Source organism: Grammomys surdaster, unplaced genomic scaffold (assembly GCF_004785775.1).
Source record: "Grammomys surdaster isolate TR1022 unplaced genomic scaffold, NIH_TR_1.0 126278, whole genome shotgun sequence".
Classification (NCBI taxonomy): Eukaryota; Metazoa; Chordata; class Mammalia; order Rodentia; family Muridae; genus Grammomys; species Grammomys surdaster.
This window is the reverse complement of record NW_021621078.1, coordinates 5,845,811-5,864,224: the sequence shown is the minus strand read 5'-3', so window position 1 is coordinate 5,864,224 and position 18,414 is coordinate 5,845,811. Positions and strand designations below refer to the sequence as shown.

Here is an 18,414-nt window from a genome sequence, read left to right as displayed (position 1 = left end):
CACACACACACACACACACACACACACACACACACACACACACACACGGTAGGAGAAATGGCTTAGCAGGCAAAAGTATTCTACCTGTGTTTAATCCCTGGAACCCATGTCAAAACAAAAAACAGAAAAACCAGATGTGGTAGCATAAACCTGTAATCCCAGCACTGCTGCAGCAGGATGGGAGGCAAAGACAGGAAAACAGGCCAGAAGCCCAAGTAAGCAGCATAGCAGCAGAAACAAGAAATAAAGATGGAAAGACTATCCAACATGGTGGATAGGGAGAACCCGCAACTGACATACATGCAATGGCACCCCCATCCCCTAACATCTTTTAAGTAGAAATAAACATACAAAGTGCATATATTACTAGCTCATTCTTTAAGTGCTGACAATCTTGGCATTATTAGACTTTTTTCTAGATATTTACATTAAAATGGTATATTTAATCACTACAAACAGTATTTTTCCAGTGAAATAGGTAAAAGACAAAAATGTCAACATCGGTTCTGTGTAATTCAGGTCCAAATAAATAAGGAAAAGGGGAAAAAAGACTATTAAAGCATCATGCATTTCCTAGTTCATATCTTCCTTACAATGTGGTAAATGCAATCATACCTCATGGTAAACAGAGGTAGTCAGAGCAGGAAAGTGGCAGAGGCCAGGGAGAAGGGTGCACTAGGCCAACGCTCTCAACTATGTTCGCTGGGCTATGCTCAGGACAGTGAAAGCCCAGACTACTATAAAGCAGGAATCAGTCAGAAGCACTGCTGAGTTTTCAGATAATGGATGTATGGGAAGAAGTGCTTGAAACCACTGGGATGCTCCTAAAAGAACCACTGTTAAAAATGACCTGATGGGGGCTGGAGAGATGGCTCAGTAGTTAAGAGCATTGACTGCTCTTCCCGAGGTCCTGAGTTCAATTCCCAGCAACCACATGGTGGCTCACAAACATCTGTAATGGGATCCAATGCCCTCTTCTTGTATGTCTAAAGACAGCCACTATGTACTCATATATATAAAATAAATACATAAACCTTAAAAAAATTTTTTCTCGACCACTCATCCAGTTCTTGGCAGATGAATTCTAAATAACTATGACATCACTTTGGTTGTGGATAGACATTTTTCTCCTGACAAGTGAGTTGGAAGCAAAATTTAATAAAGAAACAAATCCTAAAATACAACCATTATCAGACTACTGAGTGAGTTAAAGACAAAGCTGGCTTAATCTACATCCCAGAATAAAGACATAATTATATTTTCCTTTGAAATTTATAAAGAAAGTTGCAATCTATATAAATTGACAAATATTTTACATAGTTTAAGAAATACAATGATGTCATTATATACACTTATTCTGTTTCATCTCAGTACTAGGCACCAAACACTCAGTTGAATGCATTTCCTTCTCTCACCTCTTACCTGTTTCATGGCCTGCTTCTTAGCAGCTTCCCTCTGAAGGCTTTCGCTCACGGAAGTCTGTAAGACAGAAAAATGGCATTGTTTATGTAATTTAAATTCCTTTCCCAGTATTCTGGCTGGCAAATAGTTCTTAAGACTTAAAAGTGGAAAGGTAATATTAATTAAATTAACACCAGGGTCTTTTCCATAAATGTTAGGGGACAATTAATTTCCATTATAATGCATCAGAACAGACAGACTCTAAGACAAAAAAACAAAACAAAACTGGTTGTGTTATTTGTACACTATATAGCTGAAATGAGTAAAACAGAACACCAGCTAAAGACATAAACAGACATTTTTAAAATGGTTAGCAGGCATATGAAAAATGCTCAAAAAATTGCAAACTGAAGCTACAAGATACCACTTCAATCCAGTTAAAACAGTTACTATCAAAAAGACAAGCCTTCAAGGATGTGGGAACAGAGTCTTTACAAGCAGTCATTTGGGTAAACAGCAGGGAGGCTCAGAGTCAATCAGAAACAGAACTACAATGTAACCAGTAATCCTACTGTTGGGAACACAGCCAAAAAGAAAGGAAGCAGCATGTTAAGGCACTATCAGTGTTGTCAAATGTATTAGTCATTCAACCCAAATTTCCTTGTTAAGTGGCACTTTCAGTAAAATTTTTGTCTTTTGAGACTATCTTACTACTGCAGCCCTGGTTATCCTGGATCTTGCCATGTAGACCAGGCTAGCCTTGAAGTTACAAGAGTGATCTGCCTGTTTCTGCCTCCTCAGTGCTGGGATCACTATATCCAGTCAGATTATCAATTTAAAATATTCATAGGAATAATATATATTTCCGATGTATTTTATGTCTGTCATTTTACTTAGTGCAAATGAAAGATTCTTATCTCCCACAAATCAGAGAAGGCAACAATGAACTATGAATGAGAAGAAATGGATTTCATACATGCATAAAACAAAACTATAGTATATAACTACTATCAACACCAAATCAGTGTTTAGAGTTTCTAGATTACAGAACATAAGGAAGAAGTTCAAAATAATGTTCACAAAGTGATTCAGAGCTCTGAGTTCCTGTTCTCACACGTGTCCGACTTCCCCACTTCAACAGCCCTACCATTTAATAGTTCCTACTTCATATATACATATGACTGGTTTAAGGTGAGGGACGCAAAGATAAATATGCTTAAACTACAAAATATACTCATTAGTTGATTAACTAAAACATTAGCAAACAAACAATTCTAATTCTGCCTAAGACCAGTTCAGAGTAAATTTAAAGAGAATATTCATTAATGGTATCTTTTGGTTGAACCACAGAGTACCATTCATTTTTAAAGACAAAAATAATTTTCTCTAAGAGCCTTTAAAGAGGCAGTTCTGCAAATTCTGCGGGTGTGCTCTCACCAAGAGGCTGTGCAACACAGAGACATTTAAGATTTGGGTCACTATTTATATTGACTTTTTTTCTAGCCATCATCTTTAGCGGAACCAGTTTTGCATTTGTATTTTTATAGAAATTAGCCTATCATCCTGTGTCTAATAAAGTATGGGGGGGTGTAGCAAGATTTATTGCCTTTTTCCTGATATAAGAGTTTACCTACCCATGTCCAAAATAGCTCTTAGCTAAATAAAAAACAGTTCAAGAACCAACGCTTCTTTCCAAATGGCTCACAGCCACGATCTGTTGTGCTGGAAACTCAAGAGATGAGAAATGCCTCTTCTTTTTCTAACTTAGCAACAGACAATTTACCATTTAATGGTCCTTTAACTTGGCAATCTGGGTTATGGGCTTAATTCACTCATATTTACACTCATTAACAATGCAAAACCTGTTTAGGAGTTGTGACAAGTGTGTGAGATTTTTCCTATGAACTCAGACTGAAGACAAAGCCAATCGTCCTCATCTGTGAAATACCTACAGAGAAGTTTGGCTTAGTATCCTGTCAGAACTTTAAAATATCCATGTTTAGGCTCTTGAGTGCATGAGGGAGCCAAGCACACAAATTTATTTTTATTAAATACTATTATTTCAGAAGTGGAGAATTAAGATTTAACTTAATTTTTAAAATGGCTTTATTGTCTTAACACTTTTAAACTATTACTTGAGGATCTTGCTGTGTAAAAGATACCATACTGGACATTACTGTCAGTAAACAGAATCCTAGTAAGACATCTCTGCTCAAATAGATCGTGAAAAAAAATGTATATATAAAATAAATGAATCACTCACTACCTGGGTGTGGTGGTATACACCTTTAATTCTAGCCCCAGTACGGGAAAGGCAGAGGCAGGCAGATCTGCGTGTTCAAGGCCAGTCTAGTCTATACAATGAGTCTAGGCCAGACAGAACTACATAGGAAACCCTGTCTCAAAAAAGTCTATTTTTCCAGACTGTATTAGGCGTGCTTTGATAGGACTAAAGCCATTTCTCACTGAATAACCAGGAATAGAGGATAGCTAGTTACCTAGCTCTCTCTGAGAGGAATTTGTATGAGCTCCTATTTTGTGCACTGCTGCTTCTTTTGTGCACTCTGTAGTATAGACACTTGACTTTGACCTATTTCTGCTATATACTCTGGATTCTATTTTTGGTTACCTGCTTTCTGTTCTTAAAATCAGTCTTACACTGCAGCATGTTTTCATTCTAGACATAGTTTAATTTATTTACAGTGTTTAGACTCAGCTGCTTAGCTCAGATCTGCTCTCTGCTGTACTGAAATTGTCTTTGGTCATAGATTACACTTCTATCAAACCTATCAACTTGATTTTACATGTTCTAGCTCTGACTTGTGTTTCTGAATGATGTCTGTAATTCTATCCTTCTGAAGAACTGAGGCTTCTCTGCATTTTTCTAAGCACTGGTTCATCAGCTTTATCACTGGTTCAACCTCTCCTTCACTTGTATAATGACAACCAGAACTCACCTTATGCTAAAATAGTCATCATGTAATTTTTTATCTACTTTATGTGTTCCCCCATCTTTTAACTTTTATTTTTGGACCAATCCTCACTGTGGAGCCCAGACTGGCCTCAAATTCTTATTATTCCATTATTCTCACCTCAATTCTCCTAAGAGCTGATAACTGTACTAACTGCCCTGCCTAGCATAGTATGGGGCAAGGGAAATGACTCAATTGTTCAAGAGTCAGTACTGGAGTTTAGATGTGGTGGCTCACCCATAATCCCAGCCTCAGATGGCAGAGGAGGGGTCCACAGAGGGAAGTAGCTGAATGAATAAGGTATAAAAGGCAACCAGGATGATTCCTGACATCCACCTCTGGCCTCTACAGGTACACTCACACATGCGCAGCCACACCCACGGATGCCTACACCCAAGCAAATTAACATGCACACATGCCATACATATAAAGAAACAAACAAACAAACAAATAAAACAAACAAACCTATACAGTTGGCTCACATTATCAGGAGGAGAAGAACAGGACTGTGTATCTTTCTTATGAGGCTGCCTTGCTCAGCTGGACTGTCCTGACATAGGGATGACTATTACAAGAGAAAGTACTCTCCACTTATTACTAAAACTCATTAACCAAGGAACCAGCTAAAGCAGTGCTCAAAAGGATGTTCTTATAAGAAAGGGAACAAGACTGGAGATGAAGTCAATAAATAAGTCAACAAAATACAAAGATAAACAAATCAAACGCCGGTCTTTTGAAAAGATTATTTAGGTAAGATTCTGGTAAGATCAATCAGAAAAATTGAGAAGATACAAATGTTAACTGATTAAAGTGTTAAGGAAAAACTATCGTGAATAGTTTTGTTAACAAATCTGAAAATCTAGAATGTATAAATTAAAAATTTAAATAGACTAATAACCAAAATTAAAAATTAAATAAAAATCATTCCTTTTCTATAGCCCTAAAATCTCACAGATTTATAGATTTCTATTTAATTTTCAAGGACCAAACAATCCCCACTCTGTGTGTGTGTGTGTGTGTGTGTGTGTGTGTGTGTGTACAAACACAATTGTATACTCCCCTGTATGGGAATGTATGGAGGCCAGACAGTGATTCCTGGTGCTCTCCTTTGTCAGCATTTGGTCTCCATCAGTTTCCACCTCAGTTTTTGAGATGGGTCTCTCTGAAGCTGGCACTCATTAATAGGCAAGCTCAAGAAATCTGCTGGTATCCATGCCCCATCTCAGGCTTTAAGTGTGTGCTTCTACAAGGGTCCTGGGCATCTCAACTTTTGTCCCCAGGCTTGAAGCTCACACGTTACTGACTGAGCCATGTCCCCAGACCTCTCTACTTTTCTTATATTTATTTTTTATTTTATGTGTATAGTGTTTGTCTGAATAAATGTTTGTCTGTGTACCAAGTGTGTGCCTGGTGCCCTGATCTTCTGGAAATAAAATTATAGACAGTTGTGAGCCACCATGTGGATGCTGGGATCTGAACCCTAGTCCTGTGAAGAACAGTGAGTGCTCTGAGCCACCAAGCCTCTTTCCAGTCCAGACTTATTTGTTTTTTATAAACTGTTATAAATAATAGAAAGCAAGGGGCAGGGGAGCACATAGCATTTTGCGAGACTAAATTTATTTTTCTAAAAATAGGAATAAGAACAGATAACTACTCTGCATTTTCTTATAGTCTATATTTATCTGTTTATTTGCCATCGTTTCATCCCAGGACCAATGCACCAACAATTATACTTTCTTACTTTTCTACATCTGATGTTCTAGGGAGAATGCTCCTCTCAGGACTAGCTAATTCTTAAAGTCTTTAAGGATTGCCCAGGAGCACATCTTTCATGTCAACTATCAAATCAGAACCCAAACTCTAACTGGCTATGACCTGATATGTCATAGGGCCCAGAGCCCAGAGTATTCAAATTTGCAATTTGTAGACTATTTCCACCACCCAGCCTTGCAATTCTCATGTAAAGCACAATAAAGACCTGGGACCATTGTCTGGCAGTGGTGGTACACACCTTTAATCTCATCAGTGGAAGACAGAGTGCAGGTGACTCTGTGACTTCAAGGCTAGCCTGGTCTACCTGTTCTTCCAGAACAGCAAAAGCTACATAGTAAACCCTGTCTCAAACAAATAGAAAAGAGAGATTCTGGAGCATACTTTCTCCTCCTTCTTTCTATCTCTAGATCAAGACTGGTGTTTCAGCCAGATGTAGGAGGGGAATCACTGGCTTCACAGTCAGAATGAACCATCTGAAGCAGTAGCTCTCAATGGTCACATATCAGATATTTACATTATGATTTATAACAGTAGCAAAATTACATTTATTTATTTATTTATTTATTTATTTATTTATTTAGTTTTTTCGAGACAGGGTTTCTCTGTGTAGCCCTGGCTGTCCTGGAACTCACTCTGTAGACCAGGCTGGCCTCGAACTCAGAAATCCGCCTGCCTCTGCCTCCCAAGTGCTGGGATTAAAGGCGTGCGCCACCACTGCCCGGCTTTTTTTTTTTTTTTTTTCCAAAATTACATTTATAAGGTAGTAACGAAAATATTTTTTTATATATGATTGGAATCCCCACAACATGAGGAACTATATTAAAGGATCACAGCATTAGGAAGGTTGAGAACCAGTGATGTAAGGAGACCTGATCTCAAAAAAAACAAAAAACAAAACAAAAAAAAAACCAAACCAAAACAAGACAACCTAGCCCCGGTGGTCTACCTGTGGCTCAAATGGAGTAATATGCCCTCACCCCCCGAGTAATATAATTGGTACTAATCAGTCAATAGTATCAACTTCATGTCATCAGTGACCTCCATAAATTAAAACCCACAGGTATATCTGGAGACAAGAAACGCTATGCATGTGTGTGCGCATATATGTATCTGAATTAAGTCTATTCATATAGTAAGCATAATCCAGTTGGGGGTTACAGAGATGGTTCAGCACTGTTAAGACTGCATTCTAAGAGGACTCAAGCTCAGTCCCTAGAACCTACATTAGGCAACTCAAAACCACTGTGCAACTCCAGCTCCAGGGGATAAAGCACCTGAAGTCACGTGCATATTCCCCCCACATGGCTACAGATAAAAATAAAAATTAATTTAAAAAATGTCTTACTCAAAAAGGACATCAAGCAGAAATAAGAGTGGTTTGGTATTTGGATATGTAGTAAGATCACATGGACAGAAGAAAAATAGCATCATTCTTATTTCAACAGGTTTCATAAATGCATTTTATCTATTTGATTGATAAAGATGTGTGTTGATAGTGAGATAGCTCAACAGGCTAAGGCACTTGCCACCAAGCTTGGCAATCTGAGTTTGATCCCTGAGACCTACAAGGTCTCCTATAAGTTTTTCTCTGACCTCCTTACTCATGGCATTGCATGTACACACAAATATAAAACAAAATAAATCAATAATAAATTAATAAAAGGGGTGGAGAAATGGCTCAGCAATTAAGGGCACTTGCGGCTCTTCCATAAGAAGCCTTAGTTCCTAGTGTCCACATGGCTCACAACCATCTTTAACTCCAATTCTAAAACTAATACTCTCTTCTGGCCTCCACAGGCACCAGGCACATAATACATATATACAGGCAAACATTCATATACATAAAATAAAAATAAAAATTTTTAAAAAGTTTTGCTGGAGAGGTGGCTAAAGAGTTAAAAGCACTACCTATCAATTACAGCATGGTATTAGAGAAATGCAAGAGAGGATAAGAGGTAGGGAACAAAGAGCTAACTCAGGACAAGAGTTGTGTGCAGACTAAAGATTTCAGTGTGCCTGGAAATGACGGGTATTAGCAACAACTCAGAACAGAAGTCTGCTGCGTTCAACAGCTCTTCCATCTCTTGCATTTGTTGAAGAAACCAGACAGTCATTTCTATATAGGCATGTGCTAATGAAGGATGCAGGTCTGAAATTCCACATTTCCTGCGATAAAAAGCCACAGCACAAAGTGTGAGCAGCATAAGGGGCATGTGTAAGTCAATTCTGAATTTTTCATAATGAAAACAGTAGAGTTTTGTAACACGTAGTGTAAGATCCTGAGTGAAGGAAAAAAAACCTCTCAAACATATTTTCTATATCTCATGTTACAGCAACCAAAATCAGTGATAGAAAAACAAGTTTAACAAAAACATATGTAGCCGGGCAGTGGTGGCACATGCCTTTAATCCCAGCACTTGGGAGGCAGAGGCAGGCGGACCTCTGAGCTGGAGGCCAGCCTGGTCTACAGAGTGAGTTCCAGGACAGCCAGGACTACACAGAGAAACCCTGTCTCGAAAAACAAAAAAAACAAACCAAACCAAAACAAAACCCAACAAACCAAAAACCAAAAACAAACAAACAAAAAACCCCACATGTATATAAAATGGTATTTCTTTCTTCTTTTAACTTATCAATAAAAAAAATTCTGTATTTTTTTTTTCAGTTAGAAATACAAACTTATTTTCAAAAGCAACACTATAAACCATGCTGGCAACAGCTAGCATACTCAGGAGAAGAGTCAAAGGTCTTATTATCCTTCCTGTGCAAGGCCAAATTTAATGAAATATACTTGGCAGTGTATTTCTCTTTTTGTAAAGACAAGCAATAGTTTGGACCCTCTAGATAATGGCCACGACCAAGTCAGGTGTGCAGTGTGTCCAGGACAGACTTTATTAGAGCTCTGTTATAAACACACAGTCTCTTGACACTAAAGATGTAGTTCTTGCAGATAAGGCTGGGAGGCAGGAAATGAATCTCCTCCCAAATGCTGCTTCTTATCTTTAAAGTAACCTCAAATTATTACTAAACTAATAAAGTAATTTTGTTTCAGAAAGTGATCTGATCTATTTTATTTTGAGCTCTTGATAAGTCGAAGAGTGAGATGTGGGATTATTACTTTTTGTCAGACAATAAACACTGAGACATGTCATAAAAATAAAGGAAAAGCTTTTAAAAAATGACTTCTATGATAAAGCTGAAATAGGCAATATCAAAGCCTGTCAGTATAGTATATGAAGATGTATATAGTTTTGGACAAATAAAATGAACTAATTTGTTAATTAACTGCAATTTGGAGGCAAAGTTTTTATTGGTTTCTAATTAAACACTGCCAGCTAAACAGGATAAGCAAGAAAGATGCAATGAGCTTGTACATGAGCCCAATAAAACAGCAATAATTCCAAAAAGTAACTATGGATATCGGTGCCTTGTTTGCGAAATTTTTCTAATATAATGCCTCCAAGCTAACAACTATAGCCCAAACTTGAAATGAAAATTACATTAAAAGACCACAAAAAGCTGGGCGGTGGTGGCTCACGCCTTTAATCCCAGCACTTGGGAGGCAGAGGCAGGTGGATTTCTGAGTTCGAGGCCAGCCTGGTCTACAGAGTGAGTTCCAGGACAGCCAGGGCTATACAGAGAAACCCTGTCTCGAAAAACCATCAAATACCAAGTGGGATGGAGCTAGCCCAGGAAACATGCAGTCACTAGTGATTAGGGCTGGTAATGACTGTAACAGAGAAGGTCTTACTGTGTAGTAACAGAATCAACTTACTGCACTTCTACCACAACTAGGCACTTAAATTATTTTTATCTTTAAAACAAACTTTAATAGATGGTATCACAGGGTCAGGCTTGTTTGGTTTTGGAGACAAGGTTTCAAGATACATCCCAGGCTGGCTTCTAACTCAGGCTCCCCCTGCCTTGGGCTCTCTAGTGCTGGAAAGTAGAAACTGAGATAAAGAGAAATGACACAATCATCTACGATACTAAAGCTAGGAAACAAAGTTCAAACTCCGCTACAAACCACAAATTAATATATACTGCAACCTCACCTTCCTCCTAATGCTTTGAAATGACACAGGAAACCTACATCATGCTTGATAGTAAGAGTTACACTCTGTTCCCGAAACTCAAAGGCAGAAGACAAGGAATCAAACTATCCACAGAGTCTGTGTGCAAGAAAAGGTGGGAGCGCTCCACCCTTTGGCTGGTATTTTAAAGCAAGAAACACGAATAGCAGAAGACAGATTAACTGGGGCTTCACATTAAAAGCAGCAAGGCAGATGTGGACTTTTATATACACATTTTTTGGGAAAGACAAATATTTCATTTTTGCCCTTGGTTGGAAATAATACAAGAGCACAAACTGATTAAATGATTGTCTTGGGGACACAGGAGGGACTGGAATTTTGTCTAGACTGCCCCAGCACAAGTGGCTAACTCAATAGTAGAATGTTGACCTAAAATATGTCTAATATGAATTTAAGAAGGACTGAATAGGATGGAGGTCAGAAACACCTCAAGTAAAAGAAAAACAGTCTTCAAGTGCAAGAAGTTCAAACCTCTAAAGTAAAATGTTTACCAAATGCTGGGCCTAGACACATCCTAGGGCAATGGTTCTTAACCTGTGGGTCACAACCTCTTTGGGGGTTAAAGGACCCTTTCAGGGGCCACCTAAGACCATCAGGAAACATAGAAATTTACATTATGATTCACAATACTAGCAAAATTAGTTAATGAAGTAGCAACAAAAATAATTTATGGATGCATTAGGAAAGTTGAGAGACACTGCTCCAACAGAATGTAATTTCTTCCTAAGATCTTTTTATATTCCTTATATTATTGGGGATATATGGACAGGTTTACCATATTAGAAATCAAAACTACAAGGTGACAAGATGACTCAGTGAGTGAAGATGCTTAACTGTCAAGTATTCAATTCTCAGAATCCAGGTAGAGAGAACCAAACACCTGAAAGTGTCCTCTGACCTCCTTATGAGTACCACAGCAAGCATACATGTACCAAGTAAAATTTAAAAATGTACTTTAAATCTAACAAGGGATGAGTATGGTTTTATATAATTATAATCCCTGCACACAGAAGAAAGAGGCAGGAGGATTGTTTATTCCTCGAGATGCTGTTAGAGGAGAGGGTGTTCAACCCCTTAGACAGGCTAGTATTTAAAAGAAAGAAGCCAGGTGTGATGACAAAGAACCCAAGAGGTGGATGCAGGAGAATCACCCTTGGCCACATAGTAAGTGCAAGGCCAACCCGGACTATTCATGAAATCCTGCTACAAAAAAACAAAACCACTTGGGGCTGGAAAGATGGCTTAGGTTAAAAGCACTGGGACTGGGTACTCTTCCAGAGGATACAGGTTCAATTTCCAGCACCCACCTAGTAGCTTAAAACTCTCAATAAATCTAATTTCAGGAGATCAGTTGCCCTCTTCTGGCCTCCTCATCAGGCAATTAGACATGCAAACAGTGCACAGATATACATGCACATAAAATACAATGATTTTTTAAAAATAAAAGATGTATTTTATGTTAAATAGTTACACATATATACCAAGATGAAGTGGGGTATATGTTAGTATTTAAAAGAGTGGTTTCACTTTAGGAAAATCTACAGTATAATCTACAACAGTAACAGATACTGGAAAAAATAAAACAGCAAAAAAATTTAATCTAATGCCTAATACAATTTTTTGGTAGGTTTTACAATGAGAAAAACCAAGAGGCAAGCACTCCTCCACCATCAAAACTTAGGAAATAGTGTTCCTAAGAACTTGTTAAAAACTCAGCCAAGTTGGTAAGGAATGTCATCTGCCTAGTGACCTGTTGGCCTGGCCACTTCCTAGAGAGGGCATCTAAGGATCTTTGAACCTTGCCTGCAGAAGCCCTGACTGTTCCTCAACCTTGACTTCAGCTGCATCACTACCTAGTAACAGCTGAAAGTACCATACAGCACTTGGCAGTCAACTTGCTATAATAAATTCAACAACAGGAAAAAAAAAAAAAACTCAGCCAAAGCTCTCAGAAATGGAAAGCAAGAGCAAAAGATCTAGTGAAGAACAGAGGGGGAAAATTATGGGAAAACAAGAATGAGTTACGTAACCATAGCCTGGAATGCTGGCACATGCCTACTCCTAGCCACCCAAGAGGACGGGGTAGGAGGATCTTGCAAGTCCAGGAGTTTGGAAAATCTGAGAATTTATCTCAAAACAAACAAGCAAGAAAACATGCTAAAAGGGACAGCTGTGAAAGTCCCAAGTAAGCCAAACATGGAGTCACAGTTGTAATTCTAGTGTTTGGAAGGTGGAAGCAGGAGGTCACTAGTTCAATGTTAGCCAATATGCATGGTGAGATCCTGTCAGAAAATAAAAATAAAGTTCCAATACACTCTAAGGGATCTTGAAGGCTATATAAGTATACAACTGAGGCACAACATCAATAAAGAGCTCAGAGGAGTCTAAGCATTTTGGAACTGCCCTTGAAGCTATACAAGAGTAACTGTAAACTGCAGGCCTGATATAACATGAACTAATCCACTTTGTAACAAAGTCTGGGACACTTAACTAGTTCCAAATGTTTAAGTAGGATAAATCAGTAGCTGTCACCTAGGATAACAGACTTCAGCAACAACACAAAGAACATAAACATTGCAGAATTAGTTCAGAAGAGTTACTATACAAAACAGTTAAAGAGATACAGCTCAGTGATGCACAGCTCTGGGTCAAGTTACCAGCAAAACACACACACACACACACACACACACACACACACACACACACACACACACAGTATATCTTTAAAAACTATAGGACTAGAGAGATATCTCAGCAGTCAAGAACACTGTCAAATCTATCTGTGACCAAGCCAGTTCCAGTTCCACCCTCACATAGACAAACATATAAGCAAATGCATATGAAATAAAAATAATTAAATTTTAAAAAGAAAATGAATTCTGAGATTTTGTGTTGCTACATTATATGACTTTACTCTCCAGTTTCAGACAAAAACATATGATACCAGCCAGGCAGTGGTGGCACACGCCTTTAATCCCAGCACTTGGGAGGCAGAGGCAGGTAGATTTCTGAGTTCGAGGCCAGCCTGGTCTATAGAGTGAGTTCCAGGACAGCCAGGGCTACACAGAGAAACCAGTCTCGAAAAACCAAAACTAAAACCAAAACCAAAAAAAAAAAAAAAAAAAAAAAAAATATAGAAAATACTATAAGGAAGGAGAGAAGAAAGGAAGGAAATGAGAAAAACAGAGAGAGAGAGAGAGAGAGAGAGAGAGAAGGAGAAACAGAGAGAGACTATCCTGGAGTTGAAATATACAAACACTATATTGTCACTTTATTTCCGAAGGGAAAAAGGGAATTTTTAAAAATTTGCCCAACATGCCAACGTGAATCAATTTGGCCAAAGGGACATAAATACAAACAAGATTCACAAAGTAATTTTATTTATCTAGAAAATCTAAGATTAATATCACTTTCTTCCCAGGAAAAGGAATTTCTATCCATATACCTTCAGTTTCTGTATGCTCAGCTGCTTCTTGCAGCTAGGATTCTTTTGACATCTTGCCCAGTTTTTTTTTTTTTTTTAAATCTCATCTTTTTCTCTTTTTTGCTTTCTTCTCACTGCCGGACAACAGGGATGGTTTTCAGCAAAGCTGCAGAACTGCCTTAAATGCCTTCCTGTGTGTGCTGCTGCTTAAACACACTCAGTAGCATGGGATTTGGTTCAGTAGCATATGAGCAAAGTTAACATTATTAGTTGTCATTAAAATAATCCAAACTTCCTGGCATTAAAAAAACCTGTCATTTATTTGATTGACACAGAGTACATGCAGTATAATAGGATAACCTGATTATAACTGATGAAAGCCAAAGCTACAACATCGATTCATCACCACTATAATGCTTTGCTAGATCAAAATCTTCACGTTGTCTTATCATTAACTAGTCAAACAGGCTTCAAAACAAAATGAATTAGTTTTTTCATCAGAAATGCAGGTTTTTTAATTTAAGAATTTTAGAAATTTAGGTTTTGTCTCCTGACTGATTGCACAGCTCAGCAACTCTCTAACTCTGCTATGTAGCCAGGGCTGGCTTTGAACTTCTGATCCTTCTACCTCCACATCCTCTAGTACTGCAATTACAGACTAATGCCACCATACTTGGCCACATTTCTTTTTCTTTTTTTTTTTTCGAGACAGGGTTTCTCTGTATAGCCCTGGCTGTCCTGGAGCTCACTCTGTAGACCAGGCTGGCCTCGAACTCAGAAATCCGCCTGCCTCTGCCTCCGCCTCCTAAGTGCTGGGATTAAAGGCGTGTGCCACCACCACCCAGCAGCCACATTTCTTAATTCTAGCACAATTAAGTATCTTTAATCATCCTTAGACATTTTAGAATTGACTCTTATTATCTATGTCTCTCTTAGCTCACACTGGGCTTTAGTGTTTCTCTTTATTCAGTGCCTGAATCCTGGATGAAAATGCTGAACATGTACATGTAGTATACTACAGCTTCTGAGTGATTTTATGTATACATATACGTGTGTGTGTGTGTGTGTGTGTGTATAAAATGATGAATTTTAGCTTTCTAGTTTAACATTACTTCAGAGTTTTGTTTTTGGTCCTAAAACAACAATTTTCAGTTGTATATACTACATTATGCTGTAAAACTGGATCTTACGTGTACATTTTTTCTTAGAAATAAGCATTTTAATTAGTAAGGGTGAAAGAAAACTTCACCGAGTTCAGTAAAATAAACAAGCACCTACCATGGATAAACATCTAAAAGGAAGTTTCATGTTTAAACTGTCTTCTAGCTAATGACTTTGTTCTATTAGTCACAAATGATGTTATGACACATTTGTTATCATGGATACTTCTGAAAATAACCATACAGGCTGAGCATGGTAATACTGCTTGTAGTACTCAGAAGGCCAATGCAGGAGGATCAAGTTCAAAGTCTGCATTGGGTACATAATGAGACCCTATCTAAAAAACAGAAGAGAATGGGCAGGAAGAGGAGAAAGAAAAAACAGGAGGGAGATACAGAGAAACATGAAGACCAAGAAAGAGTCAGCAAGTATTAGGCTATTGGGCAGATCCAGCTCGCCTGTTTATGTAAATAAAATTGTATTAGTGGACTGAAGACATGCCTCAGTGGTTAAAATTAAAGCCTGCTCTGCAATCATGAGGACCAGAGTTCAAATCTCAACTTTTACATAACAAACTGGGCACCTCTACAAACTCCATAAACCTAGCTCTTAGGAATGTGCATACGGATGGCTGGGTCTTGATAACTTCTAGCCCAGCTGAGAAAGACCAAGCTCCAGGTTCAGGTGGAGACCCTGTCTCAAAAGAAATGGATAGTGACAGAAGAGGGCCCCAGACACCCTCTTCTGGCCTCTGCCCACATGGAGGTGTGTGCACTGAGAAAAATCAAAGAACATCTCATGAAGTAGCACTTGCTCTCAATTCTGAAAAGTGGTTGTAGCATGGACATGTAGAGATGTGTGCAAAAACTTGAGATTATAAAGAAAAACATAGCTGTAAGAACTAATGCCATGACAGTGTGCTTGGCAGGGAAGAAGAGTTAGGGGAAAACGCTCACAGGCACTTTGAAGGCCAAAGCATTAAACATAATTAGACATGAGAAATTAGGAGTAATACTATGATTAGAACCATGCTTTAGAAGATCAGACTGACTGATACTGGTATTTAAAATGAATTCAAGAAGAAAGTAATAAGAAAACTATTTAAAAAGCTACTAAAATAATATAAAAGATGGACATAAAAGGGTAGCCACAGGATTGGAGAGAAGATACATTGGGAAGATTGCAATCAACATGATCAGAAACTACCAATGACTGGACAGAACATCAGCATGTCTTTTCACTTAGGGCTAGAACCTTTCACTGCCTCTACTATCTTCTCTCCTCTGAACACCCAGTAAATAATCCTAATTAGTTCTGATAGCTTAAAAAAGCCATGTAAATGGTAGCCATAGACTACCATTTTTCTATGCAAACTTAATCATGGGGCTGAAGGATGACTTAGTAGATAAAGGGCTTATAGTACAAGCACTAAGGACAAATTTCAAATACTGGAATCCTTTCAAAGATGGATGCATCCCTGTTAACTCCAGTGCTCCCATGGCAAGGTGGGAGGCAGAAACAGAATTCCTCAAGAGCTAGAGAACCAGCTAGCGTGGTATATGTATGTGAACAAAGAACTTGCCTCAAATAAAGGGACAAACAAGGACCCACAGCTCATTGTCCTCTGACCTCCACAGAGCTGCTTTGGGACAAGATGTACACAAAAGCACACACACGCGCGCGCGCACGTGCACAAACACACAAGACTAATCCTGAATATAAGCCCTTCATCACAACAGAGCTCATGTGCTAGTGCCCCCTCTGCTGGACCATTGGAGGTAATAAAATATGAGCTAAAATCTGGGATCTTTAATTGTTTCTGATGAGCTGTCAAGTAAAACATAGCTAAAGAACCAAACGTCTGTTTTGCAGGAGCTTTTCTCCTGCTGTAGCTAATGCTCTTCTGAGGAGGGAATCTAGAATGTCTGTACAAGTTCTCTAAAGCACTCCTAATTTTACAGCTGTTTAAACTGGTTATGAAAAAAGAGGTTGCCGGGCAGTGGTGGCGCACGCCTTTAATCCCAGCACTTGGGAGGCAGAGGCAGACGGATTTCTGAGTTCGAGGCCAGCCTGGTCTACAGAGTGAGTTCCAGGACAGCCAGGGCTACACAGAGAAATCCTGTCTAGAAAACAAAACAAAGCAAAACTAACAAACAAACACACAAAAAAGAGGTTTTGACATTATGTAGACTTCACAAATATTTAAGTAATCTATTTAAGAAATGTACTTCACAGCACAAGGAAAAGCTGGAACGAACCAGACAAATGTTTTTCCAGGCAAGTAGACTATGTGAGGGGTAGCTTTACACCCTGTTAAGAATTAACCCGTATTTCTCTTGCCTTGGCTGGTGGGGAAGGTCCACCAATGTAAGTCCAAGGTTAAGAGGAGCTGAGGGCTATTTCTTCCTGTCTTCTTCCCTACCTAAAACTAAATCTCCATATGGCTCCAGAATCTTCTAGAATCTGGTTAATCCTAGTTCCCACGAGGTAATCTTGGCCCCTAGCTTCCCAAGCCCATCATATGCCTCCATTTCTCTCTTGTTACTTGGGTCTTCCTACTGCTCCTCTCTGGTTACCCCATTTCCTATTTGGCTTCTCAAGCCTTCCTCCACTTACATGACCACAGTCCCTTATGGAAGGAAGGGAGGAAGAAAGCTAAAGCAAAATGGCCCATGAATGTCTCACATGACTCTAGGGTGCCCACTGTTTAGCTCCCACCACTCCCAGTTCACAACAGAAAAGACAAGCAATAGCACCAGGGGAGTCTCATGTTGCTTTGTTTACAAAGCATGCATGCCAGGATTGTTTCATGGGAAAAGAAATGACAAGTTACCCAAGCTTTGTATAGGCTCCATGGTAAATATTTCAAAGAATGACTTATGTATTAAAATAAGCCACAGAAACACCAGACAATCTAATGGGAAACAGTGATGTTGCAAGAACTGCATAGCCATAATCAAAAGAATGAGATTCCATTACTACTTCAGACCACAAATAAAAATTAACACAAAATTGGCTAAAAACATAAAAGATAAAACTACAGAGCCCTTAGAAGAAAACATAGGGGGGCTGGAGAGATGGCTCAGAGGTTAAGAGAACTGACTGCACTTCCAGAGGTCCTGAGTTCAAATCCCAGCAACCACATGGTGGCTCACAACCATCTGTAATGAGATCTGATGCCCTCTTCTGGTGTGTCTGAAGACAGCTACAGTGTATTCATATATAATAAATAAATAAATCTTTTTAAAAAAAAAAAAAAAAAAAAAAAGAAGAAAACATAGATGTACAGCTCTGTGGCATTCAATTAGGCAATGTTTTTCTGAGGTATGGAACCACCACTAGCAAGAGAAAATGCCGTCTTCAAAACTGAAATTTCATCTTCAATGTACATTATCAAGAAAATGAAGAGAACCCATAAATGAAAAAAAATATTTACAAATCATATCTCTAAGTAGACAGTTATAGTAGAATACATAAAGAACTACTACAACTCATATAAACAACAAGCCAGTATTTAAAAAGTAGGCAAATGAGATGAACAAACATCTCTGCACCATCACTGGCCATCAGGAAGACGCAAATCAATGAA

At 38.5% G+C, this 18,414-nt stretch overlaps 1 protein-coding gene across 1 annotated transcript in view; it reads right to left on the bottom strand.

Moving 5' to 3' along the window:
• The window catches only part of Nsrp1 (nuclear speckle splicing regulatory protein 1), a 32,393-nt gene that overhangs the window by 8,789 nt on the left and 5,190 nt on the right, over positions 1 to 18,414 (bottom strand). The window contains exon 3 of the mRNA XM_028759301.1: positions 1,423 to 1,479. Coding sequence (XP_028615134.1) covers positions 1,423 to 1,479 — 57 coding nt within the window. The remainder of the gene's footprint in view (positions 1 to 1,422; positions 1,480 to 18,414) is intronic.